General features: G+C 42.6%; 1 protein-coding gene across 2 annotated transcripts in view; it reads left to right on the top strand.

Annotated features, from left to right (window-relative positions):
• Nucleotides 1–21,172, top strand: part of trappc9 (trafficking protein particle complex subunit 9) — a 193,172-nt gene that overhangs the window by 70,583 nt on the left and 101,417 nt on the right. For both annotated transcript variants that reach the window (XM_072369878.1, XM_072369877.1), the window contains one exon: nt 18,788–18,930. In XM_072369878.1, coding sequence (XP_072225979.1) covers nt 18,788–18,930 — 143 coding nt within the window. The remainder of the gene's footprint in view (nt 1–18,787; nt 18,931–21,172) is intronic.

The following is a 21,172-nucleotide window of genomic DNA, read 5'->3' as shown; positions in this document are numbered from 1 at the left end:
ATGGGCTCTGCAGTAATAGCGCTGAAGAGGCTTCCAAAGTGGCAGTTGTGTATAGTGGCTGTTCTGTAAAATGAATAATTCTGACATGTGTTTATCGTTTGTTGCGTTCTGGGAAGAAGGATCCCTCCTCTGCAGCTTTTCCTGAGGTTTCTTCTGTGTTTGGGCTGCTGATTAGCAGTATTAATAATACTGAAAATGCTTCTATTCTACAGAGCTGTGGAATCACCCATAAATTGCAGTCGTTAAGAACCCAGATTATTTTTCTCGACTTAACTTTCAATAAACTTTTAAGCTTTTATGACTTTATAATGTCACCATTCGTCCTCACAACACCAACCCATGAAGTGTTTCCGGTTTTATTTGGTCCTGTTGTTCAAGCAAACACTAAAAGTCAGGCCTGTGTGCAGTCCAGCACCCTCTGGATGCTTCTTTTCATCTTTGGTGCGGAGCACTCTGCGTTCATTAGACACATTTCCACTGTGCGATGGTTCTTTTTTACAGTGGCATTTGTGAACGTAACTCTTTATTGTGGTGCCTGAAAAAGGTTTCCCACAATAACCTCTTGCCCTGTGTGTTTATATCAGCTCTTGATGAATGAGTTCTTGATGCAGCACCATCTGACGGATCAGAGATCAGGCATCCAGCTAGCTCTATTAACCCTTTGCGAGCTGAAATTCTTCCAGATTCCTTCACTTCCACTTTTGCTTTGAGGAACACAGTAAACCAGGATTTTCAGACACATTTGTTGACAAACTGGAGATCTTTGCTCAATGAATCCTGCTTTTGCAATAAATCCTGATTAGAATTATCTATTGACATATTTTTAAATGAGATCGTTATAATTGTTTCTTTCTTTCTTTTTTTCTTTTACCCAATTTCTCGCCCAAAATTGCTTCTTTTCCATTTAAAAAAAAAAAAAAGGGTTTTGAACCTAAAATGGATTCTTAAGAACGAATGAAATGAGGCTGATGGGACAGAACATGAAACATATTGGGTTCATACTGTCTGCCAAAAGAAATGAACTGAGCACGTATTTGAATTTAAATTTTCCATATAATCCCATCTTTTTATTATTGCTGCATGTTTGATGCTGTTTGTGAGTCTGTCACCAGCAACAGATTTGACACCATTAGGCCAAGTCGTCCTCTGTTTTCAGTTGTCATTGTTGCTATATTTCTTTGTTTATGCTGTGATGATTTTTTATGCACTCCGAAAACCTCTTTAGACAGCATTTTATTATTATTATTTCTGTTGGATCTACAATTGGAAAAAAATCAATTAAAATGAGATTTTTGTCGCAGTGCCATCGTGTGAACCAAGTTTTATTTGTTGTTGGATCATCTGGAAGCACAAGTAGCTGCCAAGTTATTAATGATAGACTTCCTGGCGAGGAGGGAAATTAGATTCCACTTCAGGAAATCCAATGTAAGCATTTTCAAAACAACAGAGTGTGTCTGCGGGTGTTGTGCTGCCAGAAAGGACTGCGCCTGTAGATGAGGTATGCTGCCACACACACACACACACACACACTGTAGGATGAGTGCAGATGGAGGGGTTGCTGGGGGTGGGTGGGCAGAGCTTCTTCAGGGGCTAATCAAATCCAGTGGAGACAGAGGCTGCTTGCCTTCTATTTTTAGCTGCAGCCCTGCTGATGGCAGCTCAGCTCTTTTCACAGATACAGAGCCCTGCTCGCCGTACAGATATTTATATCTGCCACAGCTGTGTGCACGTTGTGACGCTCCAGATGAACACCCAAACCATTTTCTTTGTCTTGGCCCAGGATTGAAATTGTTCTCATTCTTTTCACTCTGTCTTGGCTCGTTCACCTCTGCCTGCATGTTCAGCTTTAGGTATTGATCTTTAAAAGAGGCTCTTAATGATTCAGCTGCTGCTGCTGTGCCTTCAGAGGAAGGACAGTGTTTGAAGTTGGACCTACTTCTGTCTCTGGGTATTTTTTTTTACTTGATGAGGCTTCTTCAGTTTATCTCTATCAGCAACAGACAGCCAGGACAACAAGTGAGAGCAGCATGTGATGAAGTGACATTTAACCTGCACATCTATGATCAGTACATTGTGGATATTATTCATATTAATCCAGTGTGGAGATCTGTTGTGAATTACGGAATCGGTGCAAGTGTTGATCCCATCCCGTTGCTGAACAGTGAAAACTGGCCTATAAAACAAGTTGATTGAAATCAAGATGAAAATAAGCTTGTAGAAGCACCTTTAGCAGCAATAAGTTGAAGTAATGGTTTTCTGTAATTGTGTTCTCAGTCTCTCACTTTGTTGAGAAGGAATCTTGGCCCGCTCATTGAGGTCTGAAGCCTTTTGTTTATGCACAGCTCTCTGAAGGTCCTACTGCAGCATTTCAGTCAGGTGGAGCTCCGGACCTTTGACTGGACCTTGATTCTTTTCTTTATTTCACACATATCACCCGTTTAGTTTTTGATTTCCTCTCCAGATCATTCATCAGGTGAGAATAGTCGTCGGCCTCTGCTGTGCTAAGACTTTGCTCTGTTCGTGGATGTTGTTTATTAGGTCGCCTATTGATGTCAAAGCTCACTTTGGCTGTAAACAAGTCAATAATGTTTTACTGGTGCTTTATTCAGGCTTCGCCTCCAGAGTGAGAAACACAGAGAGACGAGTTGAGATAAAAGCGACGATTCAGTCGACCTATGATTAGGCTTCTGCTATAGCCTGACTTATTGCTTTTGACTGGTATACCTTGATGGATAGCATCAATCTCTGGAGACTGAGCAGAATTTTTATTACAGCAAAGACGCAAAGCTCTTGGCAGGCTTTTGTAAACAGACTGCTGCTCCAGGATTCTCATCCTTTGCGACACCATGCTAAAGCATCAAGCAGTGTAATATGACTTGTTAGAAACCCACCGAGGGTCAGCTCAGGTACAGTCCACCTCTTTGCTGTTTGGAGAAGGGTGCTGACGAGCAGCTCCTTTGGTGAAAGATGCGGCCCTGTTTAACATAACTGTCTCCACAGATGCCACAGGTCAGACAACAAATGGACTGGATGTCCCATCCATCCTCACAGGGTTGTGCAGCACGCAGCTATCTGTCAGTCTCTGTCTGTCGTCAGATTTTGGCGTCAGGTCTCGGTGTGTTTGCTCCGAGTTGGCTGTGAGGAGGAGGAGGGAATGTGAGATAATTACGACTAATCAAAAGGCATCATCATCACGAGGAACACATGGAAAAGCCAACTCACCCGCACTGCCACAGTATCTCAGTTTGCCAACATTTTTATTCCTGCGAGCTGTTGAATCCCAGACTGCTTAATTTACCTGCTTACCGTCCACAGTCCTCACTGATTAGAGACTGAGGTTACAGCTGCAAACCACAGCTGTGCCCCTCATGCCTTCGCTCTTTCCCTCTTTATCAGTGTTTGGCTGCCTGTTGTCTCAAGGCTACAGCAACATGAAGCACATCCCTCAAGCCTTGGTGATAGATGACGTGAGGAGTTGTGAGTGAGGGGGGTTTGGGTAGAGGATTTGCCTCAGAGAGGCTGGTTCTGGGATGAAAACCCTCAGGGATTTACAGACGTTTATGTGAGACATGTGAGGAGACTCGTTGCCTCTCACTCTCTGACACAGTCGTGGCGAGTTTGATCAGCCCAAATCTAATTTTGTTCACTCTAGAGAAGTGTTGATTACAGCCATGATAACCATGTTTAATTCACCCTATTTTTCCCTGAAGGTTTTCTGCAAATGAGAAATCTCAGGCTTTCAATTGACATTTTTCTAGTTCTTGGACCAAAAGCGGGTGAGCGAGTATGTGCCAGGGCCAATTTGTGTCTCCACTTCCACTTTTAGGGCTTAAGCAGCGCTCCCTGTAGGCTTGGGGCTCAGGCCTTTGGCCCTGCGAGTGTCCTTGGGCCAGACAGGGCTGCGATGGTAGGAGAAGATAATGTTCAAAGACAGATCAGCAGTATCTGCCCTAATGAAGAGGTGATGAAGCACAAAGCTGCGGGGTTGATTAAGCTGGATATCCAGCACATAGCTGTAAGGGTCTGTGAGAAGCTGGAAAAACAGAAAGAGACACTACAAGGCCGCCAAGTTTGATAAAACCCAGAGTGGTGTCCAAAAGAAGAAACTTCAAGGGGAAGACATAGTGAACAGTGTTCTGGGATGTCTGCTATTAGTCGTCAGAGAGACTGACCAGGACATCATGGTTCTGCTGCTGGACTTGGCTAAATGGCATAATGATGAGAAGCCGGATCACGTTCACCACAGTTCTGTGGACTTCCTCGATCTCTTTGTTTTTACTGTGCAGCTATTTCTAATTTTATGATATTGGGTCACACCATCGCAGTACACCGTGGGCGGGCTTCGGGGCAATGCATCGGGGCCAGCAGCACCACAGTTGAAATGCCATTAGGTTTTTGGCTCGGAGCTTCAAACCCTGCGCTGCAAGTTAGTTCTGTCCTTCAGTGACCCGACAGTGTAAACGTGGCGGTACTTCTTTTTTAGGATTTGGCTTGCATTTTGCATTTCCTTTAGCAGCTGGTTGCTGGGTTAGACTAACAGGTTTATTTTTTAAAGGGTAGGATTGATTTCCTTGGGAGTTTCAGCAAACCTTGAAGTCTGACTTGTGTAGGAGAGGCAGCCTGTTGATTTGTAGCAAATGACTTTACCTGTTTCAACAGGCAGGGAGGCACCTCATTCTGCAGCAACAAGCAGCATCCTGCTCATGTAAGACACAGAGAGGACCAGCAAACATGTGATCCCTGATGACATGTCACAGTAATGTGGCACCGCAGGCCTCCTTTATCTAACTGATGGCCATATGATCTGGTCCATTAAGGAGCTGGCCCTGGGGACGTCAGACTTAGATGTATTCGCCTTTCTAATTACCATTCATGTAAAATGCACTAGCTCTGTCTGAGCTCCCAGGCATCTTTTTATTAGCTGCAGCAATCAGCAAAGCAACAGATGGTTGACTGGTGTGCCCCATGGTCCCTTGGAATTCAGGGAGATCTCTTCAGAGGGATTTCCTTGTTAAGAAAAGCACTCGCTGATAATCGTTCACATTGCGTCAGCTCTTAAATGTGTAGCGTTTCGTCATGAAGATATTCTGGAGTGAAAAGGGTGCTTTTTGTGCCACTGTTGTAGAATCTAGAGTTGTTGAATTTGTATGAAAATTCAATGAGATTTTCTCCCTTTTAAGCCAAGTTGTTTTGACCACTGAGGTGGAGGACTCGTTTTACTATTCATCTCCAAACTGTTGTGTTGAGCCATAACTAAGAGGTTTGCAGGTCTAATTAAAAAAAAAAAGCCAGATGCTTGGGTTTGTTTAGGTTTCAAATTCTGTCACATTACATAAATACTGTGTAATCTGTTGAAATGTGTTTCCCCCCTGTTAATGTTTCTTGCATTTTGAAGGTTTTGGAAGGAAGAAAGCAGAGGCCAGCTGTTTGAGCAGCTGGACACACGCTGGACAAGTCTTTAAGCAATCACAGAGCTGACTCAGACAACCACTAATACTCACATTCACACCTCCAGCTAATTTAGGTTCTACTGTGTGGAGACCAAATGATTAGCCCCAGATATTTGAGGGACTTTTGAAGGTCAGAACTCAGTGTTGTGGTTGTTGTTGGAATTAGGTTGTGGTTAGGTTTCAGGTAAGTGTTTGGATGATGCTCTGATGGTCGGTTAGGGTTTGGGGCTGAGCAATGCACCATACCAGTGGTTAATCACCACAAAGATAGATAAACAAGTTTGTGTGTGTGTGAAATTGCTGGAGTATGCAAGCCTGGCAGATGGAATTAGTAGAGAATCCAACATTTCATCTGCTTACTGGACTTGAATCCATGTGTGAAATCCATTGAGCCGGGCCAAGAGTGGCTCCATATGCTGCTGACGAAGCTGGTGTCTGTCAGGTCACCTTTGGCCGCATCACTGTCGACCACCGGATCCTACCTGATCCAACACACACCTGATCCAACACACACCTGATCCAACACACACCTGATCCAACACACACCTGATCCAACACACACCTGATCCAACACACACCTGATCCAACACACGTGCTTTCTTTGTTCAACACGTCATTGTTAAATCTTAAGCGTATTACCCAGATTTGTAAGTGTGTCTGTCTTTTTTCAGGCCTGCTTGCTCATGCCTTGCCGTACAGTCTCTCATTTATCTTTGGAGCATCTGGCTTTCAGCTCTGCTTGTCCTATCTTTGAAGATGATTTCACATCTCTGCGGTTCACTGGCTGTTTGTATTCCGTAAGAACGGCAGCGGTTCCTGGTGGTGACATAGCAGCCGGTCTTCATGGTGGACAGATGCCCCTCTCCCCTGACAGAATTTACTGCTGCTGTTCATTCTCTTTCCTTCCCCGCCATGACTCACAACCTGTAATCAGATTGAACTGTACGTAAGTGAATTTGTCAACACTCAGAAAAGAAATCAAATTACTCTCTATGAAATGGCTCCTTCATCATGTCAATTCACAGGAAGTACTTATATGCATGAAGCAGTCACACCTGGGTTTGCATTGTGTGACCCAAAAATGTGTTTTCTTTATGTTTACAGTCATTTTGAAAAGAAGGTGTGCCCACTCTTTTTTATATTGTTGCATCAGCTCATTGAGGTTTGCAGCAGTGGTTTATGCACAGCTCTCTTAAGCCCCCACCACAGCAGCTCAATCAGGCTGAGGTCTGGACTTTAACTGGACCATTGCAGCACCTTGATTCATTTCTTCTTCAGACATTCTGTTGTAGATCTGCTGCTGTGTTTGGGATCATTGTCCTGCTGATGACCCAGTTTCAACCAAGCTTTAGCTGTCAGACAGATGGCCTCACATCTGACTCTAGAATACTTTGGTATACAGAGGAGTTCATGGTGGACTCAATGACTGCAAGGTGCCCAGGTCCTGCTCCTGCAGAACAAGCCCAGATCATCATCCCTCCACCACCGTGCTGGACAGTTGTAATCAGGTGTTTGTGCTGATATGCTGTGTTTTTCTGTTATTATGACCAAACATCTCTCCTCTGTCTAAAAGACATTGTTCCAGAAGTCTTGTGGTTTGTTCAGATGCAGCTTTAGAAACCTAAGCTGTGCTGCCATGTTTACTTCAGAGAGAAGAGGCTTTCTCCTGCAATCTTTCCAAAAAGCAACGCTCGTTCTGTCTTTTCCTAATTGTACTGTCATGGAGTTTAACATTTAAGCTGCTAATTGAGGCCTGTAGAGTCTGAGTGCTTGTTTTTTTTTTAACTTTGGGGGGAACTTTCTGGGCCGTCCACGTCTGGGAAGATTGACACATGTCCTGAAAGTCCATTTGATTGACAGCACCTGGCTGCTGGGAGCAGTAAGGCAGGACCTTTTGCTTCTGCGCTTTGGCTTTTTTTTTTGTTCGGTAACTAATGACACAGTGTTATATGGCTGAATTCATAGTTCCTGCCAGCTAATGCTGGCTTTGAACAAGCATAGGGGATGTGCACATGTTTTTTATTTGTATATTTTCTCAGTTAAAGCCTCTAATTAACATTTTGCAGCTTTACAACAATAAAAGTTGAGGTTAAAAAAATCTTAAAATATCTTATGCATATAATAATAATAATATGTACGTATACAATGTGTTTTATCTCTTTCCTCTGCTCATTTTAGCTCCAAATAAGGCTAATAAACACTAATAAACTCGAGCTGCACTGCTGATGAATGTGACCGCTGATAAAACGGTTATTCGGTGAAAAGAGAAACCTTTGGGACGAGGAGCATGTGGCGAGCAGAGATAGCTGAAGTGACTCTTATTAAATGTGGCATTCTGTGCTTTATTACAGTAGCATTAAGCTGTGCCCTTTTTAATGCAGCAGTTAGAAAGGCTGAACCAACCTGTAGAGCTGTAATTGAAAGGGTGAAATGATTGTTTCGTAATATTTGCACGAATATCCGTCATTTGTGATGGAGATTTTCATATCAGTCTTGTATTTTCAATAGATTTGTTGTTTTTTTGTCTTTGTTTGTAGTTTTAAGCAGTTTTACAGCTTTACAGTCTTTTTATCAGTAACATTCGAAGTTTTCCTTATACTTATATATGTGTGCAATGGGAATCTGGGTTCCAGATATCTTTAGACTTGAGTTGTTTTTAATCATGCAGTGTTCATATGACACATTTTACATATGGGAATATGCATAAAGAGTGTTGAGAATAAAGGCTTTGTTGCTTTAGTTTGCCACGTGGTCATCAGCTTTTAGTTCAGTCAGGTAATTTGCTTTATTTAAGTGGCTACATTAAAATAACAAGTAAACCGTATAAAAATTACTGCACGGCCAGTGAAATTAGAGAGATGTCTGGAAACGCTCAAGTGACGTCAACTGATGCTGACAGCAATAACAAATCATTCATCACTGTGACAGTATTTTTGCTGTCAAGTGTTTGCTGTCCTTTACTATTCCAGTGTGGCTCGGTTCTGACTTTGACTCGGTTCTGTCATGACCTTGGGGTTGTACAGAGAGTCTTTCTGTTACATGTTAGCACAAGCTGCATGCGTCCTTTTTCCCTGGTTGTCCCTGCGGTGTGGCCCTTTTACTGGCTTGGGATTTTCATGGAACTGTGTGTTCCACGCGCCCCCGAGCTGTCGTCATGTCCAACAGTCTCGTTGATATGGCACAGCAGAAACTGAGAGACTGAATCATACAAATCACCACCAAGGCAATGTGCTGCCTGCTGCTGTTTGGCCAGTGGATCTGGTGCCCGCTGACAGTGAGTTTCATTAAAGCCGCAGACTGCAGATGGAACACAAACCTGCCACCTTCAGGTGCCCTAAAATACAGCTAATGAGCTTGAATCCAGTCACTTATTTTTTTTTCTCTCCTTATTTAGATGTTCCATTTTAGACTTATAATTAGACCTTTTTTTATGTGACATTTAAATGGGAGAAACAAACATTTGATTTCCAGCTGGCTTGTTATGCTCCGAAACATTTACGCTTCAAAAGAGCTGCCATGCATAAAGGCTGATTTACATCTAAAGTATGTGGTTATTGATTAGATCAGCAACTTATAGCAGATGCTTCCCTACAAAGGATATCACTCTGTGTGAGAGGAATATGAGAAACATCAAGTGGGTGTTAACCTTTAAATTCAAATTGACATGATGAGTCGATGAAAAAGGACTACAGATTAAAAGTAGTGCGCTGTGTTTGTCTTTTTAATCACAGCTAATTGCCCGTGTGGATGACAGTGAGTTTGTTTTTCTGGAGTTAAAGATCTAGCTTCCCAAATTGCAACCAACTGAGTGCCCCCGCCACCCCCCGCCCCCCTCTCCACTGCCAACACAACTTGCAGTGTCTGCAAAAAATATCAAAAACAATTAAGGTATGCCCGAGAACCGCTTTATTGTTTGTCCCTTGTAGGCTGCCGTAGTAGCTTTTCAGAGGGTTTCGGAGGGCAACCCTGAGGGCAAAAACTGTTTGTTCTCAGGTGATGAAAAGGCAGTTTTCATAAACAGTTGTGATTGTTTTAAACGTTACAAACTGGAGCTTGAAAACCTACGTGGGATCTCGCCTGCCTGGTAGGCAGAACAGATTTGGATAATTATTTTTGCACATTAACATTTTTGAAAAATGTGAAGCAGCAGAGGTTGAACAGTGGTTTGTATGAACTAACTGCACCTCGACACTCAAGCAATACAGTTGCCTTCAGTTGGCCTCCGGCTTCCACTTCTGTGGGTTTAATGTGCCGAACGCTGGTGCTTTGAGCTTGTAATCTTTTTTTTCTTAGCTCTTCTCTGCTAAATTTTTAAGAATATCACAGGTGCATCATAAATAAGGCTGTACAGATGAACCCATATGGTAAGATGTAACAACATCAGTGAGCTGACTCCTGGATCCATTAGAATGAACAAAACTGAAACATTGGTTGTCAAGGGTTGTGCTGCAGATGCTGCAGTGTGAGGTTTCAGCATCAGTGTTTGAGTAAAACATTACATTAACATCTGCACAACATTATGATGCAGGCTCACACTGGCAGTGTCTGCAAACCATTCAAACAGCGGCCCGCAACCTGATGCCCCGCTCAGACCATGTGGGGAAAGCAGTGTACATGCCCACCGGAACCGTGGCAGTCTGTATGTGTATCCTCCCTGAATCCTGTCATGTCCATATACGGATCATCTGCTAAGGGAGAGATGCACACCTCCTAATCATCACACAATCAATATGTAATAACACAGCTTGTATCATTTCCCAGTTTCAGGTGTGAGTAACACCAGCTGTAAGATATTTTGATTAAAGCTCAAAGTCATCTGAACAGCATCATTTTGTTTGAGAAGATAATTATTAGCATCACTGCTGCCTGGAGTTTCTGTCGTTCTCTCACTTCATTTCACAGCTGCCGTCACATGATCCGTCCTAAGTGCAGCTGCTGCTTAAAATTCCACTCACATGACACATTTGCTATCCTCCACCTCCAGTGATAACTTAGGCTTGACATCTCACAACCCCTTCATCACAGATTTCTCATAGTTGGGCAGGTTGCTCACCCACTAAAATGTCTCCCTTCCTAATTGCCACATCAGAGGCAGCCCTAACCGTGAGGGGGTGCAGAGTCTGACATTATAAACGCTGTGGGCAGAAATGTCAGGCTCATCATTAAACGGAGCGGCTCGGAACTGTTCCGGATATTCTGTAGGTTTGGGAGCCGGTGAAGGTGTTGTACAGTACGCCTCTATGTAAACTTCTGTGCCTCACCGGGTCCTTTTCCCCATCAGCACCGTCAGCTATTTTTGGTCTGCATGCGTCCTGGTTGTTACTGAGCGGTTTTAGGTGCTCTAACCCCCAGCAGCTGCCACTTTGACACAGGCTTGTTCACATCGCCCTTCGTCATCCAGCAGGGTTACGGTATAGATATAGAACATGTGAACTCTTATCAGTCCCCCCACACTCTTCTCTCATGACTCATTAATTGCCAAATAGCACACAGAAAAAATGATGACGCCAAGATGTCTTCAGGCCATCGAATTGTTGATGGTGCATCTTGGTTGCACGAGGTTGATAATTGTATTGTTGCCACCATAAAATGACTGTATTACGCAGGGAAACAGTGTGTCAGCTTCTGCCACTTATCTGTTGAGACAACCGGTAAGTTAACATGGCTCACTCCCAGACTCCTCTGCTTCTCCTTAAGTTTGAGACCTCGGTGCCCTAACTGATTGGCTCAATGATTGACTCGCAGGTATACAAACGAGATGAAGAGCAGGCATTGCTCCAAATGGACATATTGCATCCAATAAATGCCCTCTGGACATTTCTCAGTGTCCTGCAGAAGCCAGCACCACCAGGCCACTTAATAGCTCTCCTGGCGAACTACTCGCTTCGCCACCACAAGGCAAATCTTGTCCAAGCAGGGGTCAAGCCTCATTTCAAGGACAATTAGGCGCACAGAAGTACACAGCATCCCTCTCTCTGTCTCCTATTCAGCCATCTGCCCTAGTTATGAGGGAAAACCTTCTGAAGAAGAGAACAGCTTGGATCCATGGACACCTAAAGGAGACATATGCTGCCTGTTTTCTTTTTTCTTTTTTTTTACAAGTTGACATACTTTCCTGAGGTTTTGATTAAATATCTATGACATGCTTTGGTCTAAATATCAGAGAGATCATTTTTAAACCATGAGCTTGCAGCTCTTTCTTTAATAACAGCCAGTTTTAGAGCAACAAGTGAGCTGCTCAACTCCACTCCCCCTCTCTCTTCCACCGGTTGTGTCTTTTTAGAGGCCCTTTGAGTGAGTGTGAATGGTTGTTTGTCTTGTTTGTCTCTGAAAGGACTGAGTATTTTATTTCTTATATAGCATGTAGCAACAGAAAGCAAGCACAAAGCTGCACAGCAGTGTCATCAGCTGCTGAGGATCTAATGCATGAAGAATTGAAGCAACACAAAACGTACCAGGATATTTTTTTTTTTTACTGTAACTGTTAATTCTAGAAAAACACATTTTATGTTGCACAAGACACCGTAAAGTAGTTTTGATCCTGTTTTCTTTTCTTTTTCTCCGGTCACATGACCAGCAGTAAACTGTCAACATGGTTTCAGGACTGTATCCGACTGTATCCGAAGTGAAAGTCACGATTAAAAGCAAACATGTCTTAAAGATTCATTCCAAGTCGAATGCATCAGCTCATGAAGTCACTTTCTGCTGAAAATCCCCTTTTTCACATTGTTAATATGTTCATATGTGTTTTTATGTGTTACATGACAAAAAAAAAAAAAAAAACTAAGGGGATGCATGCTTTTATCTGGACAGCCGGCTGCACAGCTCATCAGACTTCTCATATCAGTCCTGGGCAGATTGTGTTTCTCCTCTTCTCAGAAAGACCTGTGCTGCTTTACCGATGTCGCTGAAAATGAACTGTAAGCTCAAGCGGTTGCTACATCGTTTATGTAAGACAATAAACGGTGGTAAAATCATTATTTCATTGCCGTTACAATATGAGAATACTTGTTGACTTATTCATGACCCATTTTCTTTAATCAAGTGGTCTGTTCACAGATGTAATTATATCTGCCTAAAATCGGGTTCTGATTTGTATAGCTTAATCTTCACACACCCAGAAGTTTTCCAATTAACTCTTTGTAAGAAAGCCTTTATGTTACTGCATTCCACACTAAGACTTTGCCTCGTTGCCACCAGAGTAGTTACTGAACCTAAAATAACTGTTCAGTTGTTAGAACCCCCCCACCACTGCCTAGCTGTCATTGTGAGACTTTATCTTTGTTTTCCTGTGAGGAGACATGTGGTCGTGCCATAATCTGCTCAACGAGATCTGTCAGGATCTTTATCTCGGTGCCATGGCATTCAAAAATCCTTCAGCATTTTCTCCCTTTTTTTGGTTCACCAGTCATGTGTGGGAGTGAGCATACTCTGCATGCCATTCACCGAGCACCTCTATTGTCAAACAAGTGAAGCATGCGTGTGGATGAATGTGATGGACAGTCTTCTGAGGCTTTGTTGTGACAGAACGGGAAGAAAAAAGTTGAGCAATGGGATTCAAGGTGAAAGCCTGCATGGCCACCATTGTGGCTTTTGTCACAATACATTATTGGGAGCGTGTCAACTGTTTGGAACAACACCGTTGCTTTCAACCTCAGCAGACTGTAAGTGGTGAAGACATAAGTGTCAGGATTCGTTATGCAAGGAAGGGAGGACCCAGATGCAGAACTTCCAAAAAAAAACAGATTTATTAACAAAAATGCACAAGACTATGATGAAACAAACAAGACTATGATTTAACAAGACTGAGGCTATGAGGCAAAAGCTGACCTGATAAGACTGTGAAGAACGTGGCATGAATGGTAAGGTGAGGATTTTGCAATGAAGATGAGTGATCCTGGAAACTAAATACTGTGGGGAGGTGATTGGTGACGAGGTGCAGCTGTGAAACAGAAAACAGGTGACTTGAGTGAAACTAAGTGACAGGGGAAAAAACATGACAAGAAAGTAACCTGGAAACCTGAAAACAAGATAATCAAAACATAAAATGTAACAATAAGTAAAAAAAATGACTTGAAATATACTCCAGGTCAGAGCGTGAGAAGTCGAGATTTGGGCAAATTCTCCCCATCTTGTAATCACCTATTAAAGGCAAGCATATTATGGTAACCTGAGGAGTGGTTGCTTTGACTGAAAAAAAATCCATGCTGGTTGGTGTAAAGACTGTGGTGTCGTTAGTGTGTTTTTTTGTTTTGTTGTTGTTAACTTTGATTGTAGTGGTGTCCAGGTGTGAATGGCTGAGAATAGAGTTATCAGGATACCAAAATAAGTAACCACGATACTATACCAGACATCGTATCACGGTTCCAGGTATTATCGCGATACTGCAGCCTTTTTTTATTATTATTTTCATGAACTGAAATGTATTTGTACAAGTTATAAATACTTATTTATTACGTATGTTGTTATGTGCAGGATGAACATAATACTAATATAAATAATCGACTTAGGATAACAAATCTAACAAATCCTTTTAGTCTTTTAAAAATATCTATTTGACAATAATGCTTCTTCAACATTAAGCATAGAGGAGAAAATACAATTTATGTGTTTTCTAGGTGCTTTAACATCTTTTAACTCTTCATTCTGGCAGCGCCTGCACAGTGGACGGCCATCGTCTATTGCTTTACCGTCTGTGCCTTGTTTAAACCCCAAATAGTTCCAAATGTGGCTTTTGGAGTTTGTTTATTTTTTTGATTAGTGGTGCCAGTAGCACGCTACGCTACGCTCAGGCCCGGTGCTTCTGCCATAGTAAGTGTGTGTGTGTGTTGTCTGGTGTTTGTGACCGCTGTGCGAGCGTCTGGGCGAAACAGAGCTTTAGTTTTTAAACGTATTTCTATGAAAGCGGAGCTGTCCACATGGAGTTCGTTCTCGCCGTCAGAAACACACAAACAGCCAATCAGCTAACAGATGGGTGGACCCAGCGTGCGGAAACAGCCTATCATATCCCGGAGGCCACCAGTAACAGGCAAACAGCCAATCATTCAGCCGCTGTGTGGTTCGTTGCAGTGGTTGCTGTGTGGGTTTGTTTTCAAGCGAATAGCAAGCGGTGAGAAGCCGGGACGATGGTCGAGGCGGCCGCTGTGTACCGGAAACTGGCACCGTTTGTATAGTAATCCACGGTAGTATCGTCGTGTACAATTTCTAGTATAGTAGGAACCGTAACGATTTGGTACCGTGGGTATCGTGCAACTCTAGTTGAGAATAATAAAGTTTAACAAACAGCCCTGGCGGAAGGCTTTGTGAGTGTTAGTGACATTCAGGGAAGGATGATGCTCAGTTAACTCCCTGTCTAATGATTTGCAAAGCAGCAGATGTTGAGAACAGTCCATTGAAAGCTTAGTTTGACTTTAACGCACTGGGGGCATCCTCACGTACCCTTGAAATCCCCCTCGACAGAAATGAAAGGAAACTTCAAAATGTATAAGTTTGGATGGTTTTAAGGGAATTAAGAACCGCTGGAGTGGGACTTTAAGCTCTTGACCCGTGTTGGATTGAGGTGGTGCAGAGCTAAGCATTGTCCTGTACTGACTGACCTGTGTGATAGATGACTAAGTAATGGGGCAGAAGGAGCAAATTCTGTGTCTATGACTTACCAGAAAATATACCACACCGCCAAGCCTTAATCCTGATCAGTTTCTATGTGAATTAGTGGCCTTTTGTTGTCATCAGTCACGTACAGATCTCTTATAATCTCCCAGTCTTCTTATAGTTCAGACTCTTAACTTAGGCTGCTCTGTACTCTGGATTCTCACACTGCAGCTCTCGTAGTTGTGTGTGATGATATAATTACTCTTCAGTTGTGTTAGGTTGCGGTTGTAGTTAAGAAATCTGTCCTTCGAGGTTTGATTTTTGTACAGATTGTAAAACAGTCTATTGCAGTCTCTATCTTTTTTTATCAAGGTAAGGCAGTGTCAAAGATGACTTTAAGCCAGGCTTTCCGACTAATCACTGCGTGGTCAGATGGTGTTGCAGCTCATTACAGCAGGATCTATTTTTAGCCCCATGTGATTGGAATGGGGTCCTGAGGGAAACGGGAGCACAGAGGGAGAGGATGGAAAGAAGAGGGCACTCTGGGTTTGACATCATTCTGAAAAGAGAATTGCAGTACGCAGCCAGTGTTTGGCGGTGTTGATGAGGCAATCGCTATTCCTCAAGAGGAACACAATCAGGCTTTTATTTCCACGCGGGCAGCTGTAAGATCATCTGTTACATCGTTTGTCCACTGAGAAGAAAGACCACTTCCACATTTTCTTCTTTTTAAAAAATAGAAATTACTATTGATAGAAATGTGTCACTACACATGTATATAACACACTGTCTGTGTTTGGTGATGCAATGTGTCCCCCAAGGCAGCGACTCCATCCTTATCCCATAACCAACTGGAGGAAAATAATCAGTGCAGAAAAACATTGTTACAGAGAAAACAGAAAAATAGATCCCGTGTCTCTGCTCCGCAAATCTGACTGATTTGAGTCAGTCACTTCAAATGAGGCTCACATCACCATGCTGTTGCTTTCATTCTGCTAGCTTCACTGCACGAGTCCATCTTTTAGCTGTTCCGCACGCCAGCTGTTGCTCCTCCAAGCTGATCGGTTCCCCTACTCCCCCTCGGTGTTTGTAAAGCGACTCACAGGAATTCATGGCGGAAGTGTCTGCATTCTTCTTTACAATCTTTGCATCCAGCACGCTTTGTTTAGTGTTCTCTCATGAAGGCAATCTCCACATTTTGAACATCAACACTACGAGGACGTTCAGGTAGTACTGCAGCAGCAGTAACTGCAACACTCCTCACAACTGTTCCATTAAACATAATTATAGTACAGTTAGCTCAAGACAAAGCGTCTCGCTTCACTTTGCATCATGGTACTCGAGCAGAGACTTGAACAAGACATTTATCTGCTGTCACCATATAGATGAGTTCCTAATGTGGATGTAAAAATGGTTTTACAGCATCACACAGCAGCACGTGTTTGGACACCCATACTGGTCTATAGTGGTATGTTGTGTCCAGCAGGATGTGTTCATTCCTTCAATGTTTATTCGATTCGTCATGAGGAAATCGGGCAGTGTTTCCCAAACTTACAAACAAAACAGTAGTGTTTTCTCATACTGTTTCATGTGTTGCACCTATTCACCCCCATCTCTTTCTGTCTCACACACTCTGGCTACATTGGCCCGTCCCTCATCAACGCACACAGATACCGAAACAATATAAGCTCACGTGCTGAAGAAAGGAAAGATTGATGTAATATTGAAAAGTAATAGAATCTTCTTCTGGCAAAATCGTGTCCCACACAAATTACTAGCAAAATGTTTTTTCCCCATCTTGTATCTCCTTTCCTATCCTAATCCAGCATCTGCGCTTGGTAATTGCTGTCAGAGTAAGCGCAATCTCGCCTGGTTGCCGTAGGGAAAAAAAGAGAAGAAAATATCAACATTAGCGAGGCTGGATATATGCTTCGAATTCTGATCCGCGGTTTATTCCGCTGTACAAATCAAGTGGAAGAAACCGCTCTATACTCTTTGAATCAGGGAGATTATTTTTAGTACATACAGACGAAAGCAATAGTCCAAAACTAACAATGAGGCCAAAAAACATCAGCAGCTTCTCTGGCGAGGCTGCGAGTGCTGATGCTGGCTGCTGCTGCCTGTATGTCAGCCAGCTACTGTCATAATGTACAACGTGACCTCATCAGCTGTTGTGCTCCAATTAGCTGATAATGTAACCTAACCTAACTGTATCCCAACTTAAACTTTTACTAACTCGGTAGGGAGCGGGGACAGAAAAAAAAGGTGTAATTTGACATCAGCAGGGTACTTAATTCTAATTCTGAGACACTGAACATGGTGAACAACATTTAGATCAGAATGATTCTGAAACATGGGCCCATGTGGACAGTAATGTAACCACCTCCTCAGCTGCAGCCAACTTCCCAGAATGGTTCACAACAACATTGCCTACAGCGCCACCTTCTTTAAGGGGCTCAGCCCTGTGAAGTAAAAGTCCTTTTTTATTGAATACGTTGAATACGAATCAAAATGCTGAGCACAGTCAAATCTCAGATAGATTTTCTGTAGGTTTTAGGTCTTTCTTTATATTTTCCTCTCGCAAGAAATTCGACAAAAAACGATTGGTGGTTCGGATCGACGCAGCTTCCCAGTTGGAAATATGGACATTTCCGTTTCTCATCAGTTACACGCCTGTCCGACATCTCAGCTGATGGCACAGATTTGTTCTGCAGGCAGGTTAAAGGTGGGAGGAGCATTGGGAAGTTGCTCTGAGCGAGCCTTATGAATCTTTGTAGCAAACTCAATACTTTGGCCTAAATGCTGTGAGGCATTTTAGAAACTCCAAAAATTTCAACCTCATATTGGCGCCGGTGGAAAGACCACTGGTCAGGAAGATGAATGTCATAAAAATCCATTGTCTTAGTTATTGAGACATTTTTCTGTAGAAGTGTTGGAATGACTGTGTGCTGACATCCACTGCAGCAGAGCACTATTGTTGGCATAACACTAAAGCACAAGGTAGAGATCTTAAGGTGATGGGTACATTAAGGAAATGCATCAATAAGATGAAACAAAGCTGTGCAGTCGGAGATAAGTGTAACTTTGGAATAAAAGTGCCTGCTTTACAGTAATCATAACTCTGTCTAATGTTGCCACCACTCTTTGCTCTCAATGCGCCGTGCTTCTGTTATTATGTTGTAATAGCCCAGACGTCCAGCCAGCAGGATCACAGTCATTTCACTTTGGCGCCCAGCTCCGTCGAGAGGGGATAAAGAGCGAAAATAATCAAGGAATAGGTTAAATCTGTGCTGGAAAGGCACAGCCAGTGCCTCCATCAGCAGTATGTGGGGAGATGATAAATGCTGCACAGGAAGAAAAGCTGGATTTTGGATGGTCCCTTTACTCTGTGTTAGCCCCACCGCCTGAGTCAGCTAGTGTTCCTCACCATAAACTGCCACTTTTAATTTTCCCATCCCCCAGAGTGCCTCTGAGTACCTTTGAGTAATTCTGTGTCCACCCCCACCCCCCATTGCCATGGAACTTAGCCAGCAAATCTCGCCGAGGTCACTGGCTGAGTATTCAACAAGTGCATTCTAAATGGTCGGTGTGACATCATTATGCTTGCCTTTCATTCGACCTCTGACCACAGTCATACTCATACAGGAATTTATCCAAAAACTAGTAATGGGTTACTAAAGGAAACCACAGCACACAGTCTAACCAGCCTGATTTAACTTTGCTTTCTTCTCTTGCTCTTTTTGCAGACTTTGGAGGCAGTGCTGAACTTCAAGTACTCTGGGGGAGCGGGCAAGGTAGAGGGCTACTATAGGGAGCTGTCTCTGGGAGTCCATGTTGATGTGGAGCCATCTGTGTTTTTTACCAGAGTCAGCACCCTCCCCGCTACAAGGTAACGCACCAAGTCACACTGCTTTTCCTCAAGCTTGCTACCATGTAAAGCCTTTCACCAAATAAGCAATATTCATGTGTTATAATTCTCACTTTTTTTTTTTACACAACGCAAACATTATAGATTGGGTCAAGAAGTTATGACTTGGATTAGTCCTGTTTTCTACCCGTCTGTTGGTCTTTTATAGAAATCCATTTTGTGTATACATATATATGTACACTCACACACATATATATAGATAGATATATATATATGTAGTGTATATTACTGTCGACACCCTAACATAACTTTACACACACACATTTTCACTGTGACTTCCTTCATTCTGTTTCAACTCTTCAACTCTCATGAAAAAAAACTCCAACTGAGGGAGACGGATCGCAGCAGAGTAATGGCCACTTGAGCTGAATCATTAGCTGTAATAATATCTGGAGTTTGAGTCATCTGTCTTGGCTCAGTGCTGATAGATATGCTGCACTGGCTGCTATACCATCACCCTGTCTTTGAAACCTCCCTCTTCCTTACCCCCCACCGCTCACCTGGTATTTTCCTCCTCACGTCTCTGACATACAGTTTCTGTTCAAAGCTCAAAGCATCTGAAATGTATTCAAAGATTGTGCTCAAGGGAGATTCAAGCAGACCCAGTGGGCTTCACAGGCCCACATTTTCAGTTCTTGACCATCACTGACCTGTCTGCGGAAGAACTTCAGAAAAAGCTTTGCACACAAACAAAATGCAAGAATTTGTTTGACTTAAAGAGAGAATTTCTTCCCCTGGATGGAATGAAGCAGGAGCTGCAGGAATAACTGCTTTTCTATACATCTGTAGTTTGTAACAAATTTTAAATTTGTGTTAAAAAATAGCATTGAAGGTGTGATCTGCTCAATCTGACCATTTAAAATAATTAGCTCCAGGTCTGAAGGTGTTTGCATGTCACGTCCATATTTGTTGTTCAGATAAAAACTGATTTCATTTTGTCACATTTTATTATTCTTTTGATATATTTTGAAATCTTATATTTTATGCACCAACTCGTTTCAGTTTTCTTCAGTAAAGTTATTCACCACTCAGGGCCAAAAGGAAAGCAAATGTCTGTATCTAAAGAGGTGCCTTTCATAGCTTTGTTTTCCAGCACCAAGCACGTCATGACAATGTTAACAATGCTGACACACTGAAGTACACTCGTGAAACTCCACAGCTGTTTCATCTCCTGGTGAAACTCTGAAGAAGCGAGATCACCACCTTCACTGCTTGAGGGCTCCATTTGGCTTGAAATTAGGACTCTCCAAAACAAATATGTTATTAAAAATGAGTCGGGCTCCGTTTTCTGCTCAGCTGAGAGTGGCTGCAAAGTGGGGTGCATGCTGATTTTCTGATGATTTATTTAAAACTTAAATGGGAAGGAAAAAGGGAGAATGAAAAGAAGAAAGCTCCTGGCTGTGGATATTGACAGCAAATACTCTGCTTTTCCCAATCTAATGACAGCCTTTGCCTTATCTAATGTTGGTTCACTTACTGTATGTGTGCACCTGCACATTCACATTTTTGTTTGAACTTACCTGAAATTTCCTCTCTGGAAAGCTAATTCTTGTGAAAAGCACTGTGGAACTTTTTTTTCTTGGCTGGGAGTTTAAAGATGATGTAGAAGTGGTGGAATGAAATCAGTGATACAGTAATTTATCCTTTCGATCTGTGTTAGTGTCCCCCCCACCTCACTCATCTCCACTCAAACTCTGTTTCCCTTTCTTCAAAGCGACAGCAGAAGAAATCCTTCAGAAGTCTTATCTCTCATTCCTTGTGATGATCGACTTGGTGATGTTTTCAGTTTATAACTTGCGCAGCAGGAGCTGCTTGTGCTGCATTAACAATTTTGTGTCCACCGGTCCCTTCCCTCTTTTCTAAAGTTTCATTATCTCTTCAGCTTGGCAGACATTGACTTTCCGCTCATCTGTTTTGCCTTCTATCTTGTTATTTCTTTACTTCTGGTGTGTGTTATCACTGAAACTCTTCCTCTCTCTGTTCTGTCTTTCCTTTCACCTTTTCTCTCCCTTGCTCTGTTCATTTCACTTTTGAACTTTTTTTTTTTCATTTATTTATTTCTGTTTACAATATATGACATGTAATAGAACTGAACCGGACCGGGGGACAAGGAAAGAAGAAGAGGAAAGAAGAGGAAACAGAACAAAAATAGAAACAAAAACCAGACAACCAGCTGCTACACCTGTAAAAAACAGACAACAAT

Source organism: Leuresthes tenuis, unplaced genomic scaffold, assembly GCF_036924035.1.
Source record: "Leuresthes tenuis unplaced genomic scaffold, fLeuTen1.0.hap1 SCAF_18, whole genome shotgun sequence".
Taxonomy (NCBI): domain Eukaryota; kingdom Metazoa; phylum Chordata; class Actinopteri; order Atheriniformes; family Atherinopsidae; genus Leuresthes; species Leuresthes tenuis.
Note: the sequence above shows the minus strand (reverse complement) of the source record. Positions and strands in the feature narration are given on the sequence as shown.